At 35.6% G+C, this 12651-nt stretch overlaps 1 protein-coding gene and 1 pseudogene across 6 annotated transcripts in view; one reads left to right on the forward strand and one right to left on the reverse strand.

Annotated features, from left to right (window-relative positions):
• Positions 1-12651, reverse strand: part of Arap2 (ArfGAP with RhoGAP domain, ankyrin repeat and PH domain 2) — a 168520-nt gene that overhangs the window by 82094 nt on the left and 73775 nt on the right. For all 6 annotated transcript variants that reach the window (XM_063240678.1, XM_063240676.1, XM_063240677.1 and 3 more), the window contains 5 exons: positions 12218-12417; positions 10214-10299; positions 9330-9512; positions 6422-6596; positions 5847-5981 (listed from right to left, as the gene is read on the reverse strand). In XM_063240678.1, the coding sequence (XP_063096748.1) occupies positions 5847-5981; positions 6422-6596; positions 9330-9512; positions 10214-10299; positions 12218-12417 (779 nt within the window). The remainder of the gene's footprint in view (positions 1-5846; positions 5982-6421; positions 6597-9329; positions 9513-10213; positions 10300-12217; positions 12418-12651) is intronic.
• Positions 3060-4005, forward strand: LOC106027138 (transformer-2 protein homolog beta-like; annotated as a pseudogene).

Here is a 12651-nt window from a genome sequence, read left to right on the forward strand (position 1 = left end):
AGGTCTTACATGACTGAAAGTAATCAAACTCTCAAACCACTAATACAATCCAAAACAAAATATTAATATTGCTCTCTTACCCTGTTAATAATTGTTTAAAGAAATGGTTACCCATTCAACATTGTCAACACTGTTTTGGACACCAAAGATTTGATAATCCTAGACAAGCCAGAAAATGTTAATGCCTCACTAAACTGCAGAATGAAACCAAGCAATGGAATTACAGGAGGAAAAAACAAAGAAATGAAGAAGGAAATTATCTTCATGTGGGAAGTGCCATGAGGAAAATATGCAGCATCCTTTGGAAGAGAAGAGCTGCCACTGGTAGGACACTTCAATAGACAGACAGACAGCCTTGTTGGCTATGTTGTAATTATTTGATCCCTAGTGAGTTAAGAATCCACCCTGGGAAAGTGCCCTCCTTACAAAGCAAATAGGAACTACAGTAGTCCTGATAGGCACTGCCACAAACAAAGAGGAAGTTAGTATAGGTTCGCAAGGGTACATACAAAGGAAAGACAAAACAGGAGGCGGGGAGCATGAGAAGATCTGCTCAGGGCATCAGAGAAACAGGAATGAGAAGCCATTATATGAACTCGCAGAACAGAGCTACAAGGTCTAATTAACATTACAGATCACTGAGCCTGTTTTGTGAAGGTGTGGAGCAAAGCTAAGGCAAATCCAGGATCCAAGGTGATCAATGGGAGTGTATTACATTCCAGAAAGTACAGGATGGTGACTGGGGCTGGCTAGGATGTCAGTAGAGGTTCTATTTTGAGTTGGAAATCACAGAACTTGTTGATAAATTGGATAGAAGGAAGGAGGAGGAGAATCAAACACTTTGCTAGAAGATTATTTTCAAATGAAATCATTTTTGTGTTGCATAGCTAGAACTCAGCAACTCTGACATTATTTTTAGAAAAATATTTCAAACAGGAAAGCATCCCTAAGTAAATTTCATAAATTGTGTACCCTCTCCATTTGTGGTGCTAAATTCGTCTATTTAATCAATCATGGATATAAAATGCTTTAAAAAAAACTGTAACTGTTCGGATTATATAAGGACACATTTTGTCATTATTCCCTAAACAGTATAGTACACTATTTCCATTGCATTAAGTGGTGTGTTAGGTAATTGTATTATAAACAGAGATGCTTTGTAGCATATGGGAAGAGGTAGATAAGTACTATACTATTTCAGACATTTTAGAAGTAGGACTTGAGCACCCACCAATCTTGGTGCCCACAAGGGTTGTTCAGAATCAGTATACCATAGATAGTGAAGGACAAATGTACAGATGCATCAGTTTCTGTTTTTCATAAGAACTTTTAACCAAAAATTTTATTGTTGATTTATAAAAGATAAAAGGAAAAGTTTAATTATAAATGTGTCAACATCAATTTAGGACTAAACTTAAAAATTCTAAATATTAAATATTAAAGCAATCTGATAAGTTTATAGATGTATTTTTAGCCTAAAAATGCTTATAATATATATTGTAAAGCTTAAGGAAAACATTTTGTATTTCAAATTCCCTACTTGATCTTTGTGTAAATGAATCAGTGTGAAGAATTAATCTCATATACTCTACTACTTAGGAAAAACATTATAGAAACTTGAGAACTTATTTGTGAGAATATTAACTATCTTATTAAATTATTTTCATAATAGTAATAGTCAACTCACAGATTATCCAGATACTTTTAACCTCCTGATCAGTTATCTTTTGATTAGTTAAGAAATACATACTTGTAAAAAAAAATAGAAGACCTTTTAAAAACTCTATAAAATTTGTCAAGTATTAAATAAGCTGAAAAGGCAGATAACAAAAAATCAATTGTTGAAAGAATAAAAAATATCTAACTTCAAGAATAAAAATGTTCTTTCCTCCTATTTTTTGGCTGTCACACTGTGATCAAGGCCAAAATGTCATGGTAATAATTATAACACTAGTCAAGTATAAAATTCTGCTTCACACTGAGTCTTTTCATTCTTCATGTGGAAACTGGTGCACTGCTTTTCTTGCAGAATTTTTATGAGCATTATAACTAATGCATGCAAAGTACTTAATACTGTATATATATATATATATATATATATATATAGTATGTGCTCACTAAAAGGTGTTGTTTTAGGAAAACTTAATAAAGTACAGTTAATCCTCATATACTTTTTCTTTGAAATACGTTTTTTTAAAATGTAGGTTAAGCACATATAAGAAAATCTGAAAATGCTAACATTACACTTAAAAAATCTGAAGTTCTGAATTTTGGATCTTTGGATTAGGATGTTCAAGCATTAAAGTGTTTATATAAGCTCCAAAATCCTCGAAGTCTGAATCTGAGACATTTCTGGTCCCAAGCATTTCCAAGAAGGAATAGGCAAAGTGTAAAGAGTACACACTGAAATAATCACTTCGAATGCGCAAGTGTGAGGATTAACATTCTAAAGTGAGATTTCATCTTAATGTTCCTTTGAGTAATTCTGCTGAATTATATCACCTTAGGAATCAACGTTAGGTTACCAAGCCAATAAATGCCCAGCATCAATTGGTTTGTATAAACCAATCTCTTTTTTACATTTTGTGTTTCAGTGAGACTGGGATCATCATATTTTCCTGCCAATTTTTCCCAATGTAGTTGGTATGTAAATAGCATAAGCATAAGGCTGCATCATACTTATTTTCACATGCTCAGTGTGGTGCCCAAATCTGAAACAAGGAGTCACATAGATAAGCAGATAAATGATCAGTATACCTTTGCTCAGATGCCTCTGCTTAATTTCTCACCTCATACCTGGAATGTGTTGTTAAATTTATGAATTTATAAGTGCCTTGTATTTTTGGAATTCAGACTCAGGTTTTTTGATTGTTTTTTGGTCTTTCTGCGATAGGGTCTCACTATGCAGTTCAGGCTGGCCTTCAGCTCACTTTTGTAGTTCAGACTGGTTTCGAGTCACAACCATTCTCCTGCCTCAGCTTCCCAAGTGCTGGGATTATAGGCATGTGCCACCATGCCCGGTTTAGGTTTTCTTTTACTTAAAAACATATATAAAAAGCATGCATTTTGAGGAGGAAGAGCCAGTTAAGGAGCTGCAGGTCTTCTAATATAGAGTTAGCGCCTGTGCTGAGGTGGTGGGGAGCGCTTTGCCTCTGTGCGACCCAGAAAACAGTGTCCAGCGAGTTTGCAGCAAAGCCTCTATAAAGCGAGCACTAGAGCTTGGCAGCTCAGATTGAAACCCAGCAAGTGGCAACATCAAACTAGGAGTCATAAGCCACAAGGCAAGTACAAAACTTCCTTTCTGCTTCCAGAAATGGAAGAGCTCCGGGGATGCAAGGCATACCCTGGCAAGGTCTTGCTCCCAGGAAGATTCTAGGCATTCCAGATCAAAGTCCAGGTCCATATCTGAACCTACATCTAGATCCACAAGTTCTGGAAGGCAGCAGACAACATCAAAATCTTATTCTCATAGATCTTCCCAGAGCAGGTTTTACAATGGAGATTATTGCAGATGCCACAGCCACAGCCACGCTCCCATGTCTACTCAAACTTGGGCAAATCCTGATCCGAAGTGTTACCTTGAGTGTTTGGGGTGCGCTCGTACACCACAGAAAGAGATTTAATAGAAGTGTTCTCTAAATATTGCCTAATTTCCGATTTGTACATGACCAGTGGTCTACGCATTCAAGACGATTTGCTTTTGTGTGTTTCGAAAATGTAGAGGATGCCAAGGAAGCTCAAGAACATGCCAATGGAATGGAGCTGGATGGGTGTTGGATCCGAGATGATTTCTCCATAACAAAAATACTACATAGCTCAACATCAGGAATTTCCATGGGGAGACCTACCTGTGGCAGTTCATGCCATCGAGATTACTGTGGCAGAGGACGTGACTACAGTCAGGACTACTACAGATCAGATAGAGGAGGTGGTAGAGAAGGAGGTGGACTGACAGCTGCTCAAAGCAGGGATCAGATTTACAGAGGACAATCATCTGTGCCTTAGTACAAGATATAGATTATGCTCAGACCTCGAGTCTACTCACCTCATCGCTATTAAAGCATGAAGATGAAGACTTTCTGAAACCTGCCACAGAGCCAGGATGTTGTTTGTGGACAATATTTTTATTGTCTGTTTACAAAATGAACAGTGCCTAGTGAAGTTAGGTGACTTTTACCCCTTTATGGTGACTACTTTTGGTGGAGTTGAAATGCTGTTTTCATTGTGCATTTGTGTAGTTCGGTGCTTTGTTCAAAGTTAAGTATTTTCAGAAAAGTATGTTTTGCATGTATTTTTGACTGCTGAAAAGTTTCTATTGTACAAAACTTCATTTCAAAGGTTTTTCTCCTGAATCCAGGGTAATCTGAAGATGAGTGTGTGTGTATAAATGCTACCAAATCACAAAAAGCAACAGTAAAGTCTGATTTTTATTTTTGTTTTTTAACATTGAGGCTTAGAACTATTTAAAGTTATCAGTAAATTCAAAGGCAAAAATACCCATTTTCCTTCACTCCATGAACAATACCATATTCAATATATCTGCCACTAAACGTTAAAAATATGCTCTGTATTTCTGTATCGATAGTATTAGAACTAAGTTTTTCAATACAGCAAATGCTTAATGCTTAAATAAATGTGGATTTGTCAGCCTTTATGTAATCTGTATTATGTATAGCAGGGAATAAGAAAAGAGTTACACATTGTATATGCCTGAGGGCTGTATGAAAGCTGTTAAAAGGGAATAATGGTATTTCAACGAGTTATTTAGCAAATACCAGTACATTCACCACAAATGTACTCTTGTTCTTTTAGCTTTTAGAACCATTAAAACAAACTGGATGCTTCTAAGTACAGGATAACAGAAGGAAACCTACACCCATCATGGGTGAACTGAAGACTGTATATTCATTTTTTAATATTATTAAGTAATATTAATAAATTCATTTTAAAATATTATTTTCAGGTCCTTTGCTTATCAAAAGAGGCCAAATTTCACTCATATGTGTTAAATGAATGGAAATTAAAAGAAAACTTTTTTTAAAAATTAAAGACATACATAGATATACATACACACACACACATGCACACACATATCTACATGAAACAAATTTAATAATGTAACTTAACACTCACTGACCTTATACGAGGTTGAACATTCCTATTCTGGAAACTCAAACTACAAAATGTTTTGAGCACTAATATGATGCCCCAAGTAGAAAACTGCACATCATAAAACGCTGTTTCACACTTATAATTATTAAAAACATATAATGTATATGTTGTATAATGCTACCATCTGGCTGTCTTTAAGGTATATACAAAATATCAAGGTTTGGATCCCACTTTCAAAATATCCTCTATACACACATTCGTATTACCAAATGCAAAAACGTCTGGAACCCAAAATCCAAAACATTCTAGTCCCACGTGCTTCAGAAAAGGGAGGTTCAACCCATAATAAAACCTTGCCAATTCCTCCCATTTCTCTTATATTCTCTTATATTCTCTATATTGTCTACCTGGCTGGAAGGTCAATCCATAAAGAGAAGCAACTGAGTTCTAAGTTGCTTGTTTGTCTATTTGTTTAGTTGTTTTGGAATAATATGTGAAACCAGAAACAGATTTATTTTTTCATAATGTAGTCATCCCAGCACTAAGTTCTGGCTGCAGTTCATGAAATAATACCTGTAACTGGAAGCATTTAATTTATAGATGCTCAAAAAATCTCTTTCTACTGCTAGACCACATTTAATATCTTCAGGGGGAAAATTAAAATTTAAAACTATTATTTTGATAAAGGAATAAAATTTTATCAGGGAAAATACTGAGAGGAGTCAAAATGATACCTTCAAGTATTTTTTTCTCTGAAGATACTTTAGAAGCAGAAGCAGGCACCTGATACAAGAAGTCACACAGGAACGTGGCCTGGGCGGGCTCCTGACTTAGGCCAGTGTCAGAATGAATGTCATGTTGAGGGAAATCTAGAAAAATGAATGAAATAAGCGATTTTAAAATCCAATATATAAATAATTATTCCTTTATGAATATGTAGGTGAGTTTTAAGCTAAAAGAAAAATGACTTCAAATTTGTCACTGAATAAATATATAGAGATTTATTTTACTTTGCATAAAATGTGCAAATAAGCAGCAAAGTCATACTTATTATTCATGTATGAAAATCGGATTTAATTTTGGTGGAAATGATTATGTGGGATTAACTATTTTAGTCTTCCATTTGTAAGATTAAAGAAATATAAAAGATGTACTTCCTGGAACTTTTTCTTGATATAAAAATATTTGGGTAATTATATATTTTTTTATTCTGATGATTCTGTTTAGTTGAGAAATAAACAGATTAGTTCTCAGTCCTTTTAGGCCTGTATCATAAGACAGCCGGGTAACTGCAGTGCCAGGGACAAACCTGAGAATTTGTTATGGTACAGAAATTCCATCTGCAGACTCTGTCCAGCTTTCTTGGCCAACAGATAGGGGGTGCTGTGCACAGGGTCTCCGGTGGCACACATGACATCTGCGCCACTGAAGAGCAAAGCCATGGTCTCCAGCACGTCTGGTTTCACGACAGCAGCACATAGAGCCTAGACATTAACAAAAAATATACCCTTTAAAGGAAAGGAAATATGAGTCCATCTAGGAAAGGATGGAAGTATGACAATTCATTTAGGAGATAGAGTCTGCACTTCTTAGGAAAAACTAAAGCAGCTTCTAATATATGTGCTAAGTTAGGCAGTAGGCATGGAAAGTCTGCTTGGTATGGATTTCAGTTACAAGCCAAGATCTCCAACTCTCCATTCACTGTTTTACTGTGATATTCTCCTTCCAAACTATCCAATCAATTATAACTGCTTACGAAGACACTTTTTTATTTGTATACTCTAACAGTAGCTGATGCTAAGAAAAATTCAAAACACTGTAAATGTAATAATGAAGTGTCCAAAGAAAGTTCTACAGGTGAATGATGTTAGTATATTTTTTTCCAATCTCACCAGAAGCTGTAGAATTTTTAGGTTATCATTCTGCTTGGGAAATGCGAAATATATATCTAAAGTATCTTTCCTTTGGGGACAGAGAATGGGAGGAAGAACAGTAAGTAAGCAAGAGACAAAAAAGTAACATCTTTGATTTATATTACACATCATCCTTGTGCAAACTCCAAAAAAGAGACTCGAAATATCTTTTCTCTTGAAGTAATAAGCTGCCTCTATCTCTGATCCACGCTGCATATTTTATGGCAGTTCTCAGACTGCACCTTATTTTCTTCCCATTTCCTTCTAAACACGCAGATGGTGCCTCCTGACTCCACCTAAATTTTCAGCTTCAGTCTCACTGCGTTAGCTCCTTCCAGACCAACTACACATGGACAGATCACTGGTGACTCTGCCCTCTGGGACACCGCCTTAGACAATGGCAGGAGCTGTTCCCAAGGGAAACTCAAAGTAAACATCCAAGAAATCTTGGGATACACTCATCATTTCTGCCCTGAGGGTCAAATGGTAAGAAAGAACTTGTATTTCCCAACCTGGCCTGGCTGAGCTCCGGAATTTCCTTCATCTCAGAATAAAAAAGCCCAAATTCTTACAACTGATTTTATAATCATCTGCCAGGGATCTTTTGGCAAATTCTGTCTTCCTTGGTCTTGGATTTTGCTTTAGGTGCAAAACATAGGTGTTGGAAAAAATAAAGCCACTATACATCTCATTCTGATGGTCTCTAGCACCTCCTCAGTTTGACTACGTTCTGTTCATTCCCTTTCTCATCACTCTTCTTTTCCTTCACAACACACTATACTAGCCATTGTGATTTAGTAGAATCTAGCTGTTGACCCTCAGTCTTCCTTGCTTGAGTACCATTCCCAGTAATAAAAGAATCACATGTACCTAGTATAACCCTACTGTATCCCCAGCACCAAAAAGAGGATTCAGTCATTAGCAAATGTACAAAAATAATAGCACAAATAATTTTCAGTGAAAATTATTCACTGACATTAACATGGTACTTTTAAAAAGTTCACTGTAGATGTACGTTCTACTAACTAAATTTTCCTAAAATATTTACGAGGTATTTGTTAGCACTTAATCTAAATCAATGGCTTCATTTATGGAAACTGCATGGTGTGACATACAATGTATCACTTGAGGGCATCAACAATTATGAGCAAGATTCACATTACCAACCAGTGGGAGAAGGCACTGGGGCTAACATCCAGCTCTGTCCTTCACGCTCACAACTGCCTTCCAAAATCTACAATTTACACTCTATGTATTTAGCTTATGTGCCTCTGATCTACAGAATCACACCAAGCATAATTCTAGGTTTAGGAAATCTTATTAACTCACGAATTTGGGGTATAATTGGTTGGTTAGCATACTGATTTAATGAGCTCCATAAAAATACTTCTCCCACAAATCTTAAACATGTCACTGAAAAACTTACATCTAATTATATGGTTCCCACCTCCCTTGTCCCAGCATCCTAACACTTCTTCACATTAGGAACCCATGCTAAATGTTGTATTTTTTTTTATGATGTTGCTTTAAAATTATGACAGCCCTATTACTAGTACTAAACATACAAAAAATGAAAGCAACTTGTTTTAACAGAAATCAACAAAAGCAAATTATATATGTGTATATATTTTTTTCAAATGTGGACAAAAGCGTCCCCCTCCAAATACTCAACACAATGGTACCTCCCTAAATATCCTTATCCAACAAGCCTGGCAATTAAAGAACTGAAAACAATGAAACATTATCATCTGAACATTGAAAAAAATGAGTATAGAAAGGCATCCATTTTAAATAAATAAGTCTACATAAAAGCCTCCTACTGAGAAAAAAAGTAGTAACTTAGAAAAAGAGGTGGAATATTTAAGAAAGTTCTTGACCTTAAAATCTTTGCCAAAAGACCAAATGGGCAGCATAAAATATTTATGGAAAGAGAAGCAAGACTTCAGTTGTACTTAACAAATTATAGTTTACAATAATAAATTAAATAGTCAATTTTAGTGACACTATCTACAATATAAAAAGTTACATTTTTATAAGACAAAGCAAGTATTCCAAGTTTCAAGAATATTGAAGAAATGTTGATTTAGCTGGAAACTAGTTATAGAGGAAAAATTCACCCATTTATGGTAGTAAATACTCAAGTAAAATAAGGGGAAAACCACTAGTGCAGTCTCATGAAAGGACATTCAAAAATTAAGCAATAATTGTTTAAAAAATAGTATAAGATCTTTTCTTACCAAGAATTTTGGCATATGTTTAAACATGCATTAAAGTCCATGTCTATTGTTATATTTTACTGAATACCTTATTTAATTCTTCTTTGGTCAGAGAGGCCAGAAGAGTTTTTCTAAATTTTCCTTCTCTGTATTTCTGAATAATAAAGTTCTTTCTCTTTTCTACTGGTGAGTCCATCTGTAATTCTTCATCCTTTTGAAGGTTACCAGCCCAAAAATCATTCGCTCTTTTGTTCCCAATAACGATAAAAAGCTGAAACATTTTTAAATATCATAGAATCCATCAGTTCATAAATATATATCCAGAAGCCTGCTTTTCATTATAAATTAAAGCATAACTTAACATAAAATGTTAAGAGAATGCATGAAAGACAACTTTCAGGAAGACGCAGTATGAAAGCAGGTGTATCTATTTTTAATATATAGCCTATTTGCTCTAAATAACAAAACATTAACTTGGAAAGAAACATTAACTTGCAAGTCATACAAACTGCAGGTACTCCAGTCTTAGTCTGGAACCCTGTATTAAAACTGAATCAAAACAGAGCAAGTGGACTAATGCTGGCGAGACAGAGTGAGAGCAGAAAGGGAGAGGTAAATGGAGACAAGGGACAGTATGAACAGCTCAGCAGCAGTTAGACAGAGGTTGGCCAAGATAAGGAACAGTAAATTCTGCCAACTGCCTTCATTCAGATTTCCAATGGTACCATGCTCAGCGAAAAGGAAAATTCTCAATTCTATAAAGGCTGTCAAGTCTTTACACAGTTGCTACTGCTAACGCCCCTTGGACTTGTTTAAGTAACTTATTTAAAGGTATCTGAGTTAGCTTATCAAACAGGTGAGTCATTTCCCTGAAGTGCTGAAAGCTTCACAAAAGAGCATCTAAAGAAATCCTGCTGCCCACACTTTGCACCTCTACATGACTCTTTACCACTGCAGTGAAACAGAACTCACCTCTATGAGTTCATTGCTCCAAATGCTGGCATCCATTTTTAGACTTCTAACCTTGGAATCTTTTGGTCCCAAAGATCTATGCTGTCCTGAAGTAAATAACAGTAAATAAGAATTCTTAGGTTAATTTTTACATGAATTTGTTATTTTCTCTTTAAAATGTGCATAGGTATATGAATACATGAGAACGTGAATAATCTCATTTTAAAACACCCTAGTATCTACTTTGCTAAGTGTTGCTAGCAGTTAGTAGTTTAATTAAAAAAAAAAATAAGGCATCATCACTCATTTTTGTTAGTATCCTGCATTGTACAAAAATATACTTTAGTGAAAGCTTGCAGCACACAGTCATTTTTTAACTTGTGGAAGTTGGTACATGTGCGTAACACATTGAAATTCTTTTTTCATTCCCTTTCCTTTCCCTCTGTGTTTCTCCTTCCATCTCTAGAGCTCCTTCCCATTTGAAAAAGATCTATTTCCCTGCTTTCTGTATCTTCTACTTTGCTGTTTATTTACATTTTGGGTTTCTTATATAAAAGGAACTATTCAATACTTAAGCATGTGTGTCTGATTTATTTTATTTAACATTATGGTCTCAAGGTACATCCATTTTTCTACAAATGCCTCAAGTTTATCCTTTTTTATGGAAGAGGAGTTCTTCATTCTGTATAAATACCACATTTTCTTTTTCCATTCACCTACTGATGGACATCTAGGCTCCTTCCAAGATTTACATGTGAAAGGAAGAAAAGGCAAAAGAATGGTAAACAGTTGGGAATGGAAAGTTTTTAGAAATCTTGAGGGTGTCAACACTTTAGACTTATGCAAGTTGCATAATGGAATAGAAACGACGGCTGAATAATCATGTAAGAGTAAGTGAGAAGGTGAGTGTCCTAAGAAAAGAGAAAAGGAAGGAAGCGTAAGTGGACATCACACACAGCTGTCTGCTCTGTGGAGGTTGGAGAGGAGAAAAAGATGGGAAAAATCTAATGCGGAGGGTGACTACTCGATGTTTTTCATTATTGCTCTGGTGCTGATGAGCTGGTGAGAAAAGCTACCTTGGTACGAGAAGTGTAATAGATTCGGGCTGTAGAAAAGTATGCATGTTTCTAGGCAACTGTGCAGCTGTATTGTTCATTTTCTTGGCTGCAGCTAAGGTAGGACGTCTTCTTGTATCATCTATCCCTGACCCTTTTACTAAGCTCATCCTGCTTCTCCACTGTAATGACCACTTATTTTCAGAAGAAACATTATGTCTTATTATCTGTTTAATTTCCCAAACTGGCACACATTTTAGGCGAAGTATGTGTGTGTGTATGTGTATGTGCACGCACATGTATGTGCATGTCTATCTGTAAGAGGGAGATAGAAAGCAGTCCTGGAAAAATGCAGGCAAGTTTAGATTGTAGTTAACTTTCTCCAGGACCTATAAAGCATTACTGTTCTGGGATCCACTTCCTTCTATCTGTTTGAGCTCTCAAATACACTGAGAACCCAGGCAGTCAAGTATTAAGCTCTCCATAAGAAAACTAGTCATAATATAGGTTACTTTCATTAGTATTGATACTGTTTTGAAATTGTCTACATAAAATTCATATTAAAGAGATGCCAGATCCATATAGGAAGTTTAAGGCTTGGAAAAACTTTGATATGAAAAATGTATCCTAAGATAACAGTGCAAAATGAGCAAATAACCACACAAAGATGCAAGCTCATGCTGGTTGTATTTTAAAACCTAAAAATTTCAGCACTGTGTTTTTAAAATCTATACATGAACCAACAGGCACAAAATATGATTATATGCTTAAAAATCAATTTTTATATCTGAGTCATGCATAAGAGGAATGTAGAATTATACAGTATTTCCAAATTGGTTTTAAATGTAATAAGCTCGCTCTGGTTCAACTTTTCAAAGCCATTAGCCAGGACACATTATGCATGATGACAATGAGCAATCAGTGCCAGCATGCCACAAAGCAGCGATGAGCATAACTTAGCACTAATTACCTGCACACTTCTTACAGATGACAACACAGAGATTGATGGATGCCCAGTCAGGATCTGGGGCTTTACAATCTGCACAGCTCCTGTTGGACTCATTGAACCAAATCTTCTCAGCTACTTCATAATCAGAGAGAGTTTCTGCTATTGATTGCTGCACAGCTTCAATCCAGTCTTGTTTCTCTTTTTCAGACTCAGCTGTGAAGCTGAAACAATAAACGTTTCTGCATTATCGATCTCCCTTGCAAAGGCCAATTAAGCAGTATGTTCAGCTTGCATATTCATTTCATTCACAAATTAAAAAGCAGTTGAAAAGCATGCCTGCCAGGCAGTTCTAAATTGTCCTTTCTGTTATAATTTAACCAATCAGTTTTTCCCCTTAAACTTTCCATACTGTTTATGACTTTGTTTACATATCTTGAACCAAAATCCCTATACAC

The sequence above is a fragment of the Cavia porcellus genome, unplaced genomic scaffold (genome assembly GCF_034190915.1).
Source record: "Cavia porcellus strain 051 isolate PalLab524CR breed Dunkin Hartley unplaced genomic scaffold, mCavPor4.1 scaffold_30, whole genome shotgun sequence".
NCBI classification, from domain to species: Eukaryota; Metazoa; Chordata; class Mammalia; order Rodentia; family Caviidae; genus Cavia; species Cavia porcellus.